The sequence below is a fragment of the Montipora capricornis genome, chromosome 6 (assembly GCF_036669925.1).
Source record: "Montipora capricornis isolate CH-2021 chromosome 6, ASM3666992v2, whole genome shotgun sequence".
Classification (NCBI taxonomy): domain Eukaryota; kingdom Metazoa; phylum Cnidaria; class Anthozoa; order Scleractinia; family Acroporidae; genus Montipora; species Montipora capricornis.
Window position 1 is genome coordinate 21,343,143 of NC_090888.1, and position 12,500 is coordinate 21,355,642.

Consider the following 12,500-nt stretch of genomic DNA (forward strand, 5'->3'; position numbering starts at 1 on the left):
ATTAGCATAAATACGCAACAATGTAAAGGTGGTCGGCATTTATGAAAGGGCTCTATTACAGTGACTTTCGTCGATAAAAAGAGCTTTGATTGAACACTTCAGTTCTTGAGAAACAGTTCTGTGAGAATTCAACAGTCTCTGCACGTTGCACCGGCCGAGTCGGATGTCTTTCAGTTCGTCGGCGGTACTTTCTGGCGGTACTTTCTGGCTTTCTGGTATTGGCTGTTGTTATGCCTTGACTTCGCTATCCGGCGACTTTGTCCGGGCTTTGATATTATTAAAGACACAAGTGGGGCCACCACAAGACAAATGGACCATATGTTTGATTTCTTTTCAACGTTCCCTACTGTTGTTGCCTCGGACACAAATGGGGCAATCTCAAAACACAGTGATTTGCCCGATCCCGTCGGAGAACAAAAAAAACGTCCTTTCCTTTTAGATATGCCTCAACGACTTTTCTTTTACCTTCCCTTGATTCGTTATACTAATTTCTGTTGTTACAGGTATCGGAATTACATAGAACGTTCGCGAAGGTCAATGTCCGCAATGTGTTGTTTCAAGACTTCTCTGGAACTCAATTTCAAAATAGTCTGTGACTCATAAGTGTACAAATAAAGTTTATTGTAATAGCTGTAAATAGTTACTTTTGGAAACTTTTAGACTCGCTTCGGATAGCGATATAAGCGGCACACTAGTCAGTTGTGGTGGTTGTGGTTCGGGTTCCCTGTTTGTGATTTCCAAGTGATATATTGCGAGGCAAGTGACAAGTGAAGGGATTTTCCGGTTCGTGTGTGATTCTGCAATTCTGCTATCATTTACAGTTGGTTTGGCAAGATTTCCGTGGAGCGCGATCCTGTGAAAGAAGCCTTCAGGAGTTCTTGTTAAAGAGAAGGACAGTGTTTGCCTGTGGTCAGATAAGCATAGAGAAGTACTGAGTTGATTGATTGTAGTGAAATTGTACTAAGAGTAGTCGCTAGCTCGAGCTAAGTTGTCTCCCGTAGTTTACAATTGAATACATTGCGTTTCGTGGAAATAGCGAGGTCATTATCTTTCTGCCGGTAATTAGTTACCGTAACACTGTAGACCAAGTTCTGTCGCATCTTCCACATCTTCCATTGCTCTCGAAGAGAACAACACAGGGCGTGAAAAACAATATGGCGTCCTAATGCTTCTCGCCATTTGAGTCATTCTTAGAATTGTTGACGTCACCGGTGGAATTTTTCACTGGTAATTTTGGCGCCAAACAGATGAGAAAAGTCCTTTAAATTGAACCGACCAGCCATCACTAGGCGGGAAGAAAAACTAAAGGACTTTGAGAGAGTCTAATCTCCCAAGTGCAGCTCCCTGTGTCCGTATTTCAATAATATATATATTTAGCCAAGCCTAAAAGTGGAGTTCCCGTGTCTAGCCCCAGAAAGCCGATTTCTATTTTGAATATAGTGTATATGGAAATAATCATGCTTCTGCGTAAAGTACAAAATTAATCGTCATTATTGTATACAGTTTGAAATCAAACATTTAAAAACAAGGACATAACTTTGAAATTTGCAACACACGTTTCGGATACTCGACGGTATCCATCTTCAATTGTAGTATGTTTACAAGTGAGTGCCTTTATATAAAGTAGGTAACAAGTAGGCGTAAATTACAAATTGTGGAATAATAGTTAAAAATCAGTGAAAAAAGTTACACAATACTTAAGGGATACAGAAAAGTGGGAAAATGAAAAGGTGCGAGTACAAATCTGTGAAAAATGTTTAAAACAAATAGTAATTAAAGTAAGAGTTTTATATTAACATGTTTGAGTTGTTTATTCAATGCGGATAGTTCCCATTCAATATGAAGGGCTTCTTTGATCTTAAGTTGAAAATTAGTAAGAGCCGAGTCTAAGATGGAAAAAAAATTGAAAGAGCATAGATTCTTACACTACTCAGAACTCTGAAGATGTTTATAGATATGGGAATTGCAATCCAAGAGTAAGTGCTCACGTCGGAACCCTGGTGCCAAAATGTTTGATTTCAATCTTACTGCTACGAAAAATTTGTGTATACAGTTTACAATGATCAAACACCTCTGAGCTGATTGCAGTAAACAACCAAGCCTCGCAAACAATAAAAATTACATGCACAGTAATCTCTTCTACAACATTTTCCGTTTGACAGATAATCTTTACAACCTCTCTCTTCAGTTTTAATTAGAACAACAGCAAAAACTACCAATTAAAAAGTCAAGCTAAGGCGTAGTAATTCCCTTACTTGACTGCAATCTCACGGTCAAACACGACTGCAGCTCACGACTGGACACCACTTCACACAAAAAGCCTATAAATCGAAAGGTATTAATTTAGTGTGGACAGTCGCCATAGCAATGATGAATTCAGTTCCAAAATAAGCAACCACGGCAGCCAGCCACAAAACAGAGTGACAAACAAGACAAGCGATTGTTATAACTCAGTCGCTGTTGGAGATTTTGCCGAAAATCGCAGGTTCGAGATTATCAAAACGCTTTTCAAAATCTCTTATCTGGCTAAAAACACCTAAACTGTCCAATATAATACAATATGAATTTATACGGCATCGAGAGGTCGGTTATAAGCTTCATATGTCTGAAACAATAGACATTGTTATACCTCCGAACTCAAATACGTTTTCTGATTGGAGGAGAACGTGTCACGTGTCATTGGGAAAAAATTCATTACGCCCTAGGACGAACAAAACTTAATGACGCCCTTGAACTTTCGATTCACACGTGATCAGGTCGTGCACCTTTGAAACGGCGGCAAATCTGTACGCCAGCCGACGTCAAGTAAATAATTTTTATCTGTGTATTGTTCTATTTTGAGTTGGGAGGTATAACAAAACACTTAATGACTGGCCCCTCGGGAAACAGTGAGTTTTGTATCCCCTCGACCTCAATGTTTCCCTCGGCTTCGCCTCGGGGAACATTGAGGGTCTCGGGGAAACACTGTTTCCCTTGGGGCCAGTCATTAAGTGCTTAATGATGACAAGAAACTCGTCAATGATGTCTGCAGTAGGCTTGAATGGCGACTTGGTGTGTGATGAAATATTCCAGAATCTCTGTCAACACGGAATTACAAACGTTTTCAGGCCTAGTTCGTTTTCAAGACTCGTTTAGCGAGTATAGCTTGTCTCTCGCTCAATCTCTTTCAGCTTTTAACAGTGTTCTTTCTTGAAAGTTTCTCTTCTTCTCCTTCGGATTCTCTCGAGGCTTTCTTCGCTTAAATTTCTCAAATTTTGTCCCCTCTTTTCTGTTGCTCTTTCCTGCTTTTTAAACTCTTTTCCAAAAGTGACGAAGGTGAATGGGATAAATGCGGGCTGCAGAAACGTTTCCAGCCAAGAAAATTCGCCCATCCGCGCCTCAAAACTGCAAAAAACAACTGCAGAAGCAAATGAAACAGGTATTGACTAAAATATTTTGATATAGAATAGTTCAATATTATAACACGAATTATGCCTTGAACTGAGTTTATGAGGTTTTATAGTGTTACAGTTTCAAACAGTACTAAGTAAGACATGGCAATTGATTTCAACAGCAAGCAAGAAATATGTGGTCCAAGATCCAATGAACGCTTTTTCCAATGATATATACAAGTGCATGTTCCAGCACTGGATACGATATGTTGGTGGCAACAAAAACCCCGTCCTCAAGGATATGAAGAGTGCTCCATGCGTCGGCCTGGGATTGTGTTATGGAGCGCCAAATCGTATGATAAAAAAGAGAAGGGTGGCACAGTTTGCCGTTTGTTATAACAAGCAAACACGAATCCCAGAGTTCACTGGACACCTTATTCAGCCTTTTATCCCCGAGGGTGTAGGGGCAAGGGATGCTTTCAGAGAAGATAATTCAGTTGGTAATAATCTTGTTGTAGTTTTTTTTTATTTAGTTATCAATTATACACTAGGTTACAAATGAACATGCAATATACATACAATACAAAAGTTCTATAATAATATCAATGGAACAACCTACGTATTGTGCAGTTGAACACACACTAACCTTACATAACACGTAGGTTACGATTAAAAGAAAGAAAACAAAACAAAAAACGTTAAGACTAAACTAAACAAAGAGTATTGTCTATTTACTGTAAAATATTCTTAGTTTGTTATCTCTGGTGTAAATGTATTTTCTGTTTCATATTTGATGTTTACTTTTGTCTGAAAACTAAAAGTAGAGTGTTTTCACGTGACGTCGCGAGCTTTTGACAGATACTTGAAAATGAGGCTCCGCCATGTTGGTGTTCCACGTGAGTCATACGTGTAAAGAAAGATACGGAAATTTTCATGGTGAGCTCACTTTTGCTGCGTTTAAATTCAATTTTAGCGAGATAATCTCTCATAAAATAATATATCTGATGATCTAAAAGTCGTAGAATCAGATTGCTGGAATTTTAAGTCGATTTAGTATCGTATTTGGTGCTTGAAACAAGTCAAGGCAAGAGCAGTTCAAAGCCTTTCAGTCTTCATTCAAAAGTCGTTGCCGAAAAGTTTGTTGTGATAGGAAAAGTTCGCCATTCAAAAAACTTAACAATCAGTTGGTTTCTTCGTGGATAATAACAGAACGTATACAATGGAACGATAAAAAGCGCGCTTTTCCGACATGGCTGGGCAAGGAATGCTGTGCATATACCCCTAGTGTCCTGTTTTATCTTGAGGCCTTCAACAGAGTAGTGCGAGGTAAAGTGGCGTGCACCGAGTTAAAATTCGCATGGATTATGCCATCTTATGTCAAAAACGTGCCATACTCTGAAGTAGAAAATACTGATTTCTCATCAGCCAGGAAACTTAAGTAAAAACTGGATGTTCCCATTGATAATTTGGATTCTTCAAAAGGCAAAACCCTAGCCATTGCAAAGCAAGATAACCCTGAAATCGCATCTGCATCGCCTGGCGAATTGAGTGATTTTTATGCAAAGCTGACTTCCTGCAATACCAAACCAGTGCTGTTAAATTTTAATTCCTCCTTATTCTCAGTCATTTGTATCACAAAGCAGGAACATTAAAACCATCACAGACCTCTTTGATAAGAATATTTGGACATGGGTTATAACATGTTGCTTGATGTCTGTAGTGGTGTTAAAATCGAACCTACTGATAGTGAAATTAGAATTATAGAGGAAGATACAATTAAGAAACCAAGCTAAAAAAGGGTATTTTTCTCCGTTCAGTAAGCAAGCGAGTCACTCTAATCCAGCACAAAACTCAATTAGTCCCATAAAGACAATCGGTTATCCAAATATTTTCAAGTTTTCTAATGATGCTCCAGAAAATGGTTGTAAACATGAAAGAGCAGCAATAAATGCTTATGAGAAAATCTTAAGAGAAAAACACAAAAACTTCAGGATTGAAAAGTGTGAGACATTTATCAATAAACAATACCCCTGGCTTCATGCAACTCCAGATATTATGTGCTGCTGTGACTGTTGCGGTCAAGGTCTACAAATCTACATGTAAGGGTGCGTTCGATTGACCGTATTCCCGGCGGAATAGGAATACATAGAATGTAAGTTAGAAATCCTTCGTTCTTACAGAGATTTGCATTGAAATTGACATATATCTGCTAAAACATATTTTTATTATCCTTGCTGCTTCGAAACGCGCCAAATATATCGTTTTCATAATCATCACTCCACGTATTCTTAGTTCCGGAATAGGGTCAATCGAACGCACCTTAAGTTTTCATAGTCATACAAAATTATTGCTGCTTCCATTTTTTCATTCAAAGATACAGATGTAATACTATCTAACCCATATACAAAGGTAAGAATACCACTGAGGATGCTTTACATATTTTATTTTCATTCATTCATAAAATTGTATTTTGTTCTTCCTATTTAAAGCACTCTGTTTCATAGGATACGACAAATGCCCTTACAGTAGTTTCCCTTCATAGTTTCACCTAGAGGACAAAACAAAAGTTAGCATTAGATTTGTCCAATTTGGTTTCAAAGAGAAAACAGTTTCATTTTGTTTTGTCCTTTACTAAATTTACTCAAAAGGAACAACTGAAGGACAAATATTTGTCATCGTCAGTCAATATTTCCGCGATACTTTGATCTCAGGTTCCGATATTTTCTGTATCTTTGCTGCTATTTCTTTCTCAATTGTTTCTTGTCGACATTTACGTCGCTCATCTCTCTCCACATTGACTTTTAGCTTACTCGAATCTGTTCTTGTCGTTTCGAATGGTCTAGTTTTTGCCCGTGTTTGCCTGGGCACAAAAACGACGTCAAAACGATGCCAATCCCTTGCCGGTTCACCTGACTCAAAATGTTCACTGCATACACGATCGTTTTCAAGCTTCGCTTCTGTTAGGTCGGCTCGACTGATGGCAAAAATCCAGAGTCTTCATCTGTTTGAGCTAAGTTCTTCGACGAAGTCACCTTGGTTGGTGATTATGAACACAAGGGTCGCGATAGCATTGATTTTTCGCACTGGAGCAAAATATATACCACGGTTAACCATTTTGCCCCATTTTCTTTGTATTTGGAGGCTTTTGTCTGAAGGTGCCTGTTCAAATTTCGCACTTTGGACCCAAAGAAAGTCCCGAATGTGTCGCGCCATTCTGCGCGATGAGTTGAAGTTGAAGTTCAAGATTATTATACATTCACCTTTCACACATTTTCAATTGATCCTTACCCACAAAATAGCCTAGGTAATCAAGGCGGGTAGGAAAAATGAAAGATTACAATAATAGGGGTTGAGACACAATAAAGAGAACAGATACACGAAACATCAACATATTAGGTTAAAATGACAGGGAATTCAGAAATTAAAAAGTAGGTGGAATAAAACAAATGTATAACTGAAATTATGCTGAAATTTTTAAATTTAACATTTACTAAATATTTCAACTAAAGTGTGCACGGCAACTTAAGTATTCTCTTGTGTCAGAATATCCAGTAGCTAATTCTGTAGGATTTCCTTAAATTTATATTTAGGTAGAGCACGATTATTGTTGGGAATACTATTCCATATCTTTGTGCCAAATGGTCCGTTCTCGAATACTGTAGGTAGAAATTGCCAGCCACTGAGAATCGTGTATTAAGACGATGTATTTTTTTGAAGAGTAAGTAAATAAGTTGGAAATATTTGGAGGCGTTACATTCAATACATCGTGCATAATAAGGCAGATTGTTTTTAAATAAAGAAGATTAAGAGGGAGAGCATTTGATAATTTAAACAAAGGTAGGGCATGGAATCTAATAGGCTTGAAATAAATCAAGCAAAGGGCACGTTTTTGCAAAACCAAGATTTTTTCCACATTCGTCCGAGCAGCTTGGCCCCAGACAGCTATACGATAGGACAAGATAGGTTGTATAAGAGATTGATAGATGTTTAATAAAGTGTTAGTGTCTTAGTCTTGCAAGGATACCCATTGATATGCTGATTTTGGTAGAAATATATGTGATATGATGCTTCCAAGATAAGTTTGAATCAATAAGAAAACCAAGGTAACTGACACATTCTTTCCTTAGTGTTATCAGCAAACAAATAAAAACTTAGTTTGTCACAAGAGTTATAGATATCATTTATGTACAACAAGAAAAACAATGGTCCTAAAACTGATCCTTGCGGAACACCACACAGGCAGCGCTCTTTCTTAGAAACATGGGAACCAACCTGAGTAGTTTGATATCGATCGTTTAGATAGGATGAAAACCAGTTATTAAGGACTCCTTGGATTCCGTAATGTTCAAGTTTCTGCGATAAGATTGAGTGATTGACTGTGTCAAAGGTTTCCTTTAAGTCTGTAAATATACCGCAGGAAAAAAGCTTCTTGTCAATATTGAACTGAATTCTATTGACTATACCAATGAGAGCATGTTGAGTGGAGCATTTTTCCCGAAGGCCATACTGACAATGGTACAATAAATTGTTTATCTAGGAACGATTTTAAGCTATTATACATTAGTTTCTCAAAGATGCGATTAAATATTGACAAAAGTGAAATTGGCCTGCAGTTATTAGGGTCTAATTAATCCTCATTCTTGTAAACTGGTACAACTTTAGCAACTTTTGACTTTGAAGGCCAGGTAAGTGCCACTCTCAATTGACTTATTCATGATTGAGGTCAGGGGCCTAGAAAGAAGCTGACTAGCAGAATTCAAAACTTTGACAGGACAGGAGTATAAACCTGGTGCTTTATTTAGAGGAAGAGACTTTATTTCTACCTCTATTTCACCTGGAAAGTGGATTGAAAGCAAACGATTCCGAGAACCACAGTCTAGGTAAATACTGCGAAAATTCTTCAGAATGTGCAATTGATGCTAATGTGTGCCCAATGGAAGCAAAATGCTTATTGAGAATATTTGGAATTTCGGTTGGATCAGAGGATACTATCATTATTTAAACGCTTTAAACTGGAAATTACTTTATCAGACCTTCCCAGGTCTTTCTAATGTTACTAATATTTAATTAAAAATAGGTATGATAATAACTTCTTTTACTAATACGAGAAAGTGGCAGCACTTTATTTCTATAAAATTTGTATCTTTCCCTGTCCCCTGTTTTATAGCTTTGCGAAGCCCTTTAGATATCCAAGGTTTTGCCAGCTTTTTACTTCTACGCTTTGATAGACTTCGAAGTGGCGCATGCTTATTGAGAAGTTTATTCAGTTATAAAAGGTAGAAAATGACGTGGAGGGATCCTTTGTAGCCAGTGTCGAATCCCAAGTAAGTTCTGATAGTTCCTTGAAAAATGAACGCTGAGAAAATTTAGAAAAATCACGAGTTACAATTTTCTTTGGCTGCGCAATTTCAATGGTAGATTTAAGAATACAAAATTGGGAAAAGTGATCAGTGACATATGAGACAATATTCCCACTTTTCCCGTTCTTGTTACCGCAGACAACCATCAGACAAAGAAACCATGCTGACAATTGTCGAATTTCGAGAGAAAACTATAAAAATATATCACTCTTGTATTGATGAATCACTAAAAGCTCTTAGATATACCTTCAATAATGGAACACCAACATGGCAGATGGTAAAAGTTGCTAGGCAACAGTGACAGATCGGATAAAAATAGTCACGTGAGTAAAAACGCTCTATATTGGGATAAACTTTGTTCCTCTGCAATCCCACATATACAGTTTTCCTGGGATTAAGAGATAATTTAGAAGGGTTGATTTTGAAGTGGTAGCACCAAACAGCACATCTCGCAGGCTAAATTGAAAATGTTGGTTAGTCAAAGAAGGGAAGTAACATTAAAGTAAGTCCCCGGAATTGTTTTGAATAAGAACAGTAGAACATCAAATGACACAAAGTTTCAGCCTCGTATTTACAGAAGATACACCTATCATTATCAATAAAACCTTGTTGTAGTTGAGGAATTCACTACTCTTGGCCTATGCTTGTGCATATAACTTTAAAACTTATTTGGGGTCTACCTTGGTCTTCTTACTTATTGACTAGGTGATTCTCTCCATACTTGGAAAAAAGGAGGAATATGATGATAGTCAGTCTCCGTCTGCGTGTATAGATAGCTATGTCACTTATCTTTTGAAACGCCTGTACATAGAATGGTCCCCTTTGGCTATAAAGAGGTCTTTTATTTATTCAGCTATCCTCGAAAACCCACGAATTAACAGTCCGCCCTTCTAATCGATTGGCTATACCTTTCTTTTTGTTATTTTAATAACAATTAGAATTTAATTCGTTTCAAGATCCAGTAGCAACTGATGAGGACTACAAAGCATATCAAGGCCCACAGAATCCACTTTACAACAATTACAACGGAACTGCCCAGCAATTCTGCGCTAGAGGACATCTGACTCCAAATGCAGACTTTGCTCACAATGAAGAGCGTTCTTACACCATGGTTACTACTAACATTGCACCTCAATGGCAAGCCTTCAACGGAGGTAACTGGCAAATACTGGAGGTAGCTCTCAGGAGATATGCAAATGATACGAGGAATCCTCTGTATGTAATCACCGGCACCTGTAAGTAACAACTATAACGATTACGGTAACGAAGATATGTGTATGCAGAAACCCATAAGGGTTGAAACGTGTAACGCGCGTTCACAGCTTCCGAATATTCAGTGCGAACTGATTGGTTGATTGTTTCAGTACAAAGTACCATATTTGGAAACCCCTCGTTATTGTTGTTACACATATGGTACTTAGCAAATTGAATATTCAGAAGCTTGTTTACCAGCACACAAGGGGCCGTTACATGTTTCAACCCTTATGGGTTTCTGGTATATGTATATGTATATTACTTCAGGTGAGTTTCACACTGATAAAACCAGAATAATGCTCAACAGTAACGGAGCGGAAATAACAAGGTTTTTCTAATCAATATCGTTTCATATGGATTTTTAATATAGTACTGTTCCGTAGACCAACAAAGCGTTGATCCACTCATCAGCTAAATTCCATACACCGTCTGAAGCATCGCTAGAGTTTATATGCATCAGTAATGTAATATTTACCAAAACCTTTACAGAATTTGAATAGAAAAATACGTTGGCGAAACCACCAAATGTCCTTTAAACATAACAGCAAAAGAAATGACACTGAACTAAGCAAACACCTATGGCCACTAAAAGACCAAAAGAAAGGTTTCTCGATCTCCTGGAAAATCCTAGCCAAGGCTATATCCTATAACAATCTAACAATGTTACCTGTGCAATGCTGAAGTTTTTTTATTCACTCTATATATATTTAGTAAATAAACCCCTTGCGACGGCTGGTATATCGGAGGATAATGCCCAAGGCTGAAAGATTGTCCGAAGCTTGGCTTCTCGGCGAACTTTGAAATTTTGAGGACAATCTTTCAGCCGAGGGAATTATCCTGCGATATACCAGCAAGCCGGAAAGGGGCTTATTTATTTTATAACCCTCTGATTAATAGACCCTTCCACGGTTTTTGACTGCCATCGTGGCTGGGGGGCAAACACGGCTAAATTTACAGTAAATGTATGGGATTTTGAACAACTTCGAGCCGCTGTAGCGCCGCTAAAAAGAGAGAGAGTTCCAACTTTTGGCACTGCCTTAAATAGTTTTATTGATATCATTCATTCAACAGAAAGTAAGGCCATTAAGGAAGGTATGACGTCCGTAAATTCCAATAATAAATCTTCTCATGTTGCTTTGAATTTCGCGGCAATTTGCCGTGATGAATTGAGAAGGGTTTGTATGGAATCTTAAACATTCGTTTATTTTCGTTGTTGCCTGAATCTATTCTTTCATGAAAATAATCTCAGTATAAATGTCTTTTAAAAGATACTATCACTATGGAAATTCGTCTCTTTTCAGCGGCGCTACAGCGGTTCAAAGTCGGCCAAAATCCCATACATTTACTTTAAATTTAGCCCTGTTTGCCCCCCAACCAAGATGGTGCCAAAAACCGTGGAAGGGTCTATTTCTCAAGGAGAACGCACTTTATAGATCCGAAAGGGAAAAAAGCCAGCTTTCGTTATGTGCGTGGCGCGATGGCTACCTTTAAAAGGAAAATCAGGAATGGGGAACGGGGAATCTTTAAAATGGGGAATCCTTAAAAGCGGAATCTTTAAAAGCGGGAATCTTTAAAATGATTGGTTCGCTCGATTTTCACTTTACAGTAATTGGAGGAAATGTGACAGTTTGTCATTTCACGTGTGCTCTTTACAACGCCCCGAAGATCAAAAATGAAAACAAGGTTTTTTTCTAAGTGTTTTTGCAATTATATTGTTCGAAAAGTGGACAGCCGACGAATTAACAGTCTTTCATAAAAATGCGTAGTATTTTTAAGTGTCCTTTAGAGGAATCAAAATGAAATTACAGCTATGAAAGTTTGAGTGAGAAAAAACGGCCGCGGATGGACATTAAACGTTGAACGAGAATGGAGTTGACTTTGCTGCTGAATCGAGCGAGATTCTGCAAAATAGCCTCTCATACTTCGTTAGCCGATTGAAATTATTTGTCACGAATAATAGAAAAAGTCTTTCTATGTGGTCTATCTGGGGAACATGACAGAAACCAGTCCAGCCCAACACGAATGGTTTTTATGGTACTGTATACGTATGGCTTTCCTTCAACTTTTCTTTCTTCCACGAAAAATCGCCTTAACGCCCTGGACAGTTCCGTTGACTCCATGTTTTCAAGAGTCTTTTGGAACCTCTTTTCTATTCTCCACGATAAAAACTGGACGAAAATTATATACCGTAGTAAATAGACTCTGTCACAAAAAAATGTAATTAACCTTTAGTTTGTTCATGCTAAAAATAAAACTCAATTCAAAGACGTTAATGTTGACAGCATATTTTGTGGACGTTTTCGTGTTGCCTGGTACGGCATTAATATTGTCAACCAGCTTTGTAATTTCTCCATCACTGGCTTCTGCAAAACGAATTTTTTTGTCTTACAAGACCAATCAAAATTTTAGCTTGAACGCTTGCTCGTTTCCTGGTTTTCTTTCGTAGAAATAAAATCAGGCGACGGATATCAAATCGGACGGTATTGTTGCTTCTCGTATAACGTGATGCTACAGT

The 12,500-nt window shown here is 37.9% G+C and overlaps 1 protein-coding gene across 4 annotated transcripts in view; it reads left to right on the top strand.

Annotated features, from left to right (window-relative positions):
• The window catches only part of LOC138050350 (uncharacterized), a 32,433-nt gene that overhangs the window by 9,018 nt on the left and 10,915 nt on the right, over positions 1–12,500 (top strand). For 2 of the 4 annotated variants that reach the window (XM_068896700.1, XM_068896699.1), the window contains exons 2-3: positions 3,554–3,871; positions 9,688–9,966. In XM_068896700.1, the coding sequence (XP_068752801.1) occupies positions 3,583–3,871; positions 9,688–9,966 (568 nt within the window). In that variant the 5' untranslated portion in view covers positions 3,554–3,582. The remainder of the gene's footprint in view (positions 1–3,553; positions 3,872–9,687; positions 9,967–12,500) is intronic. The other 2 variants (XR_011132582.1, XR_011132581.1) reach the window with 1 other exon arrangement.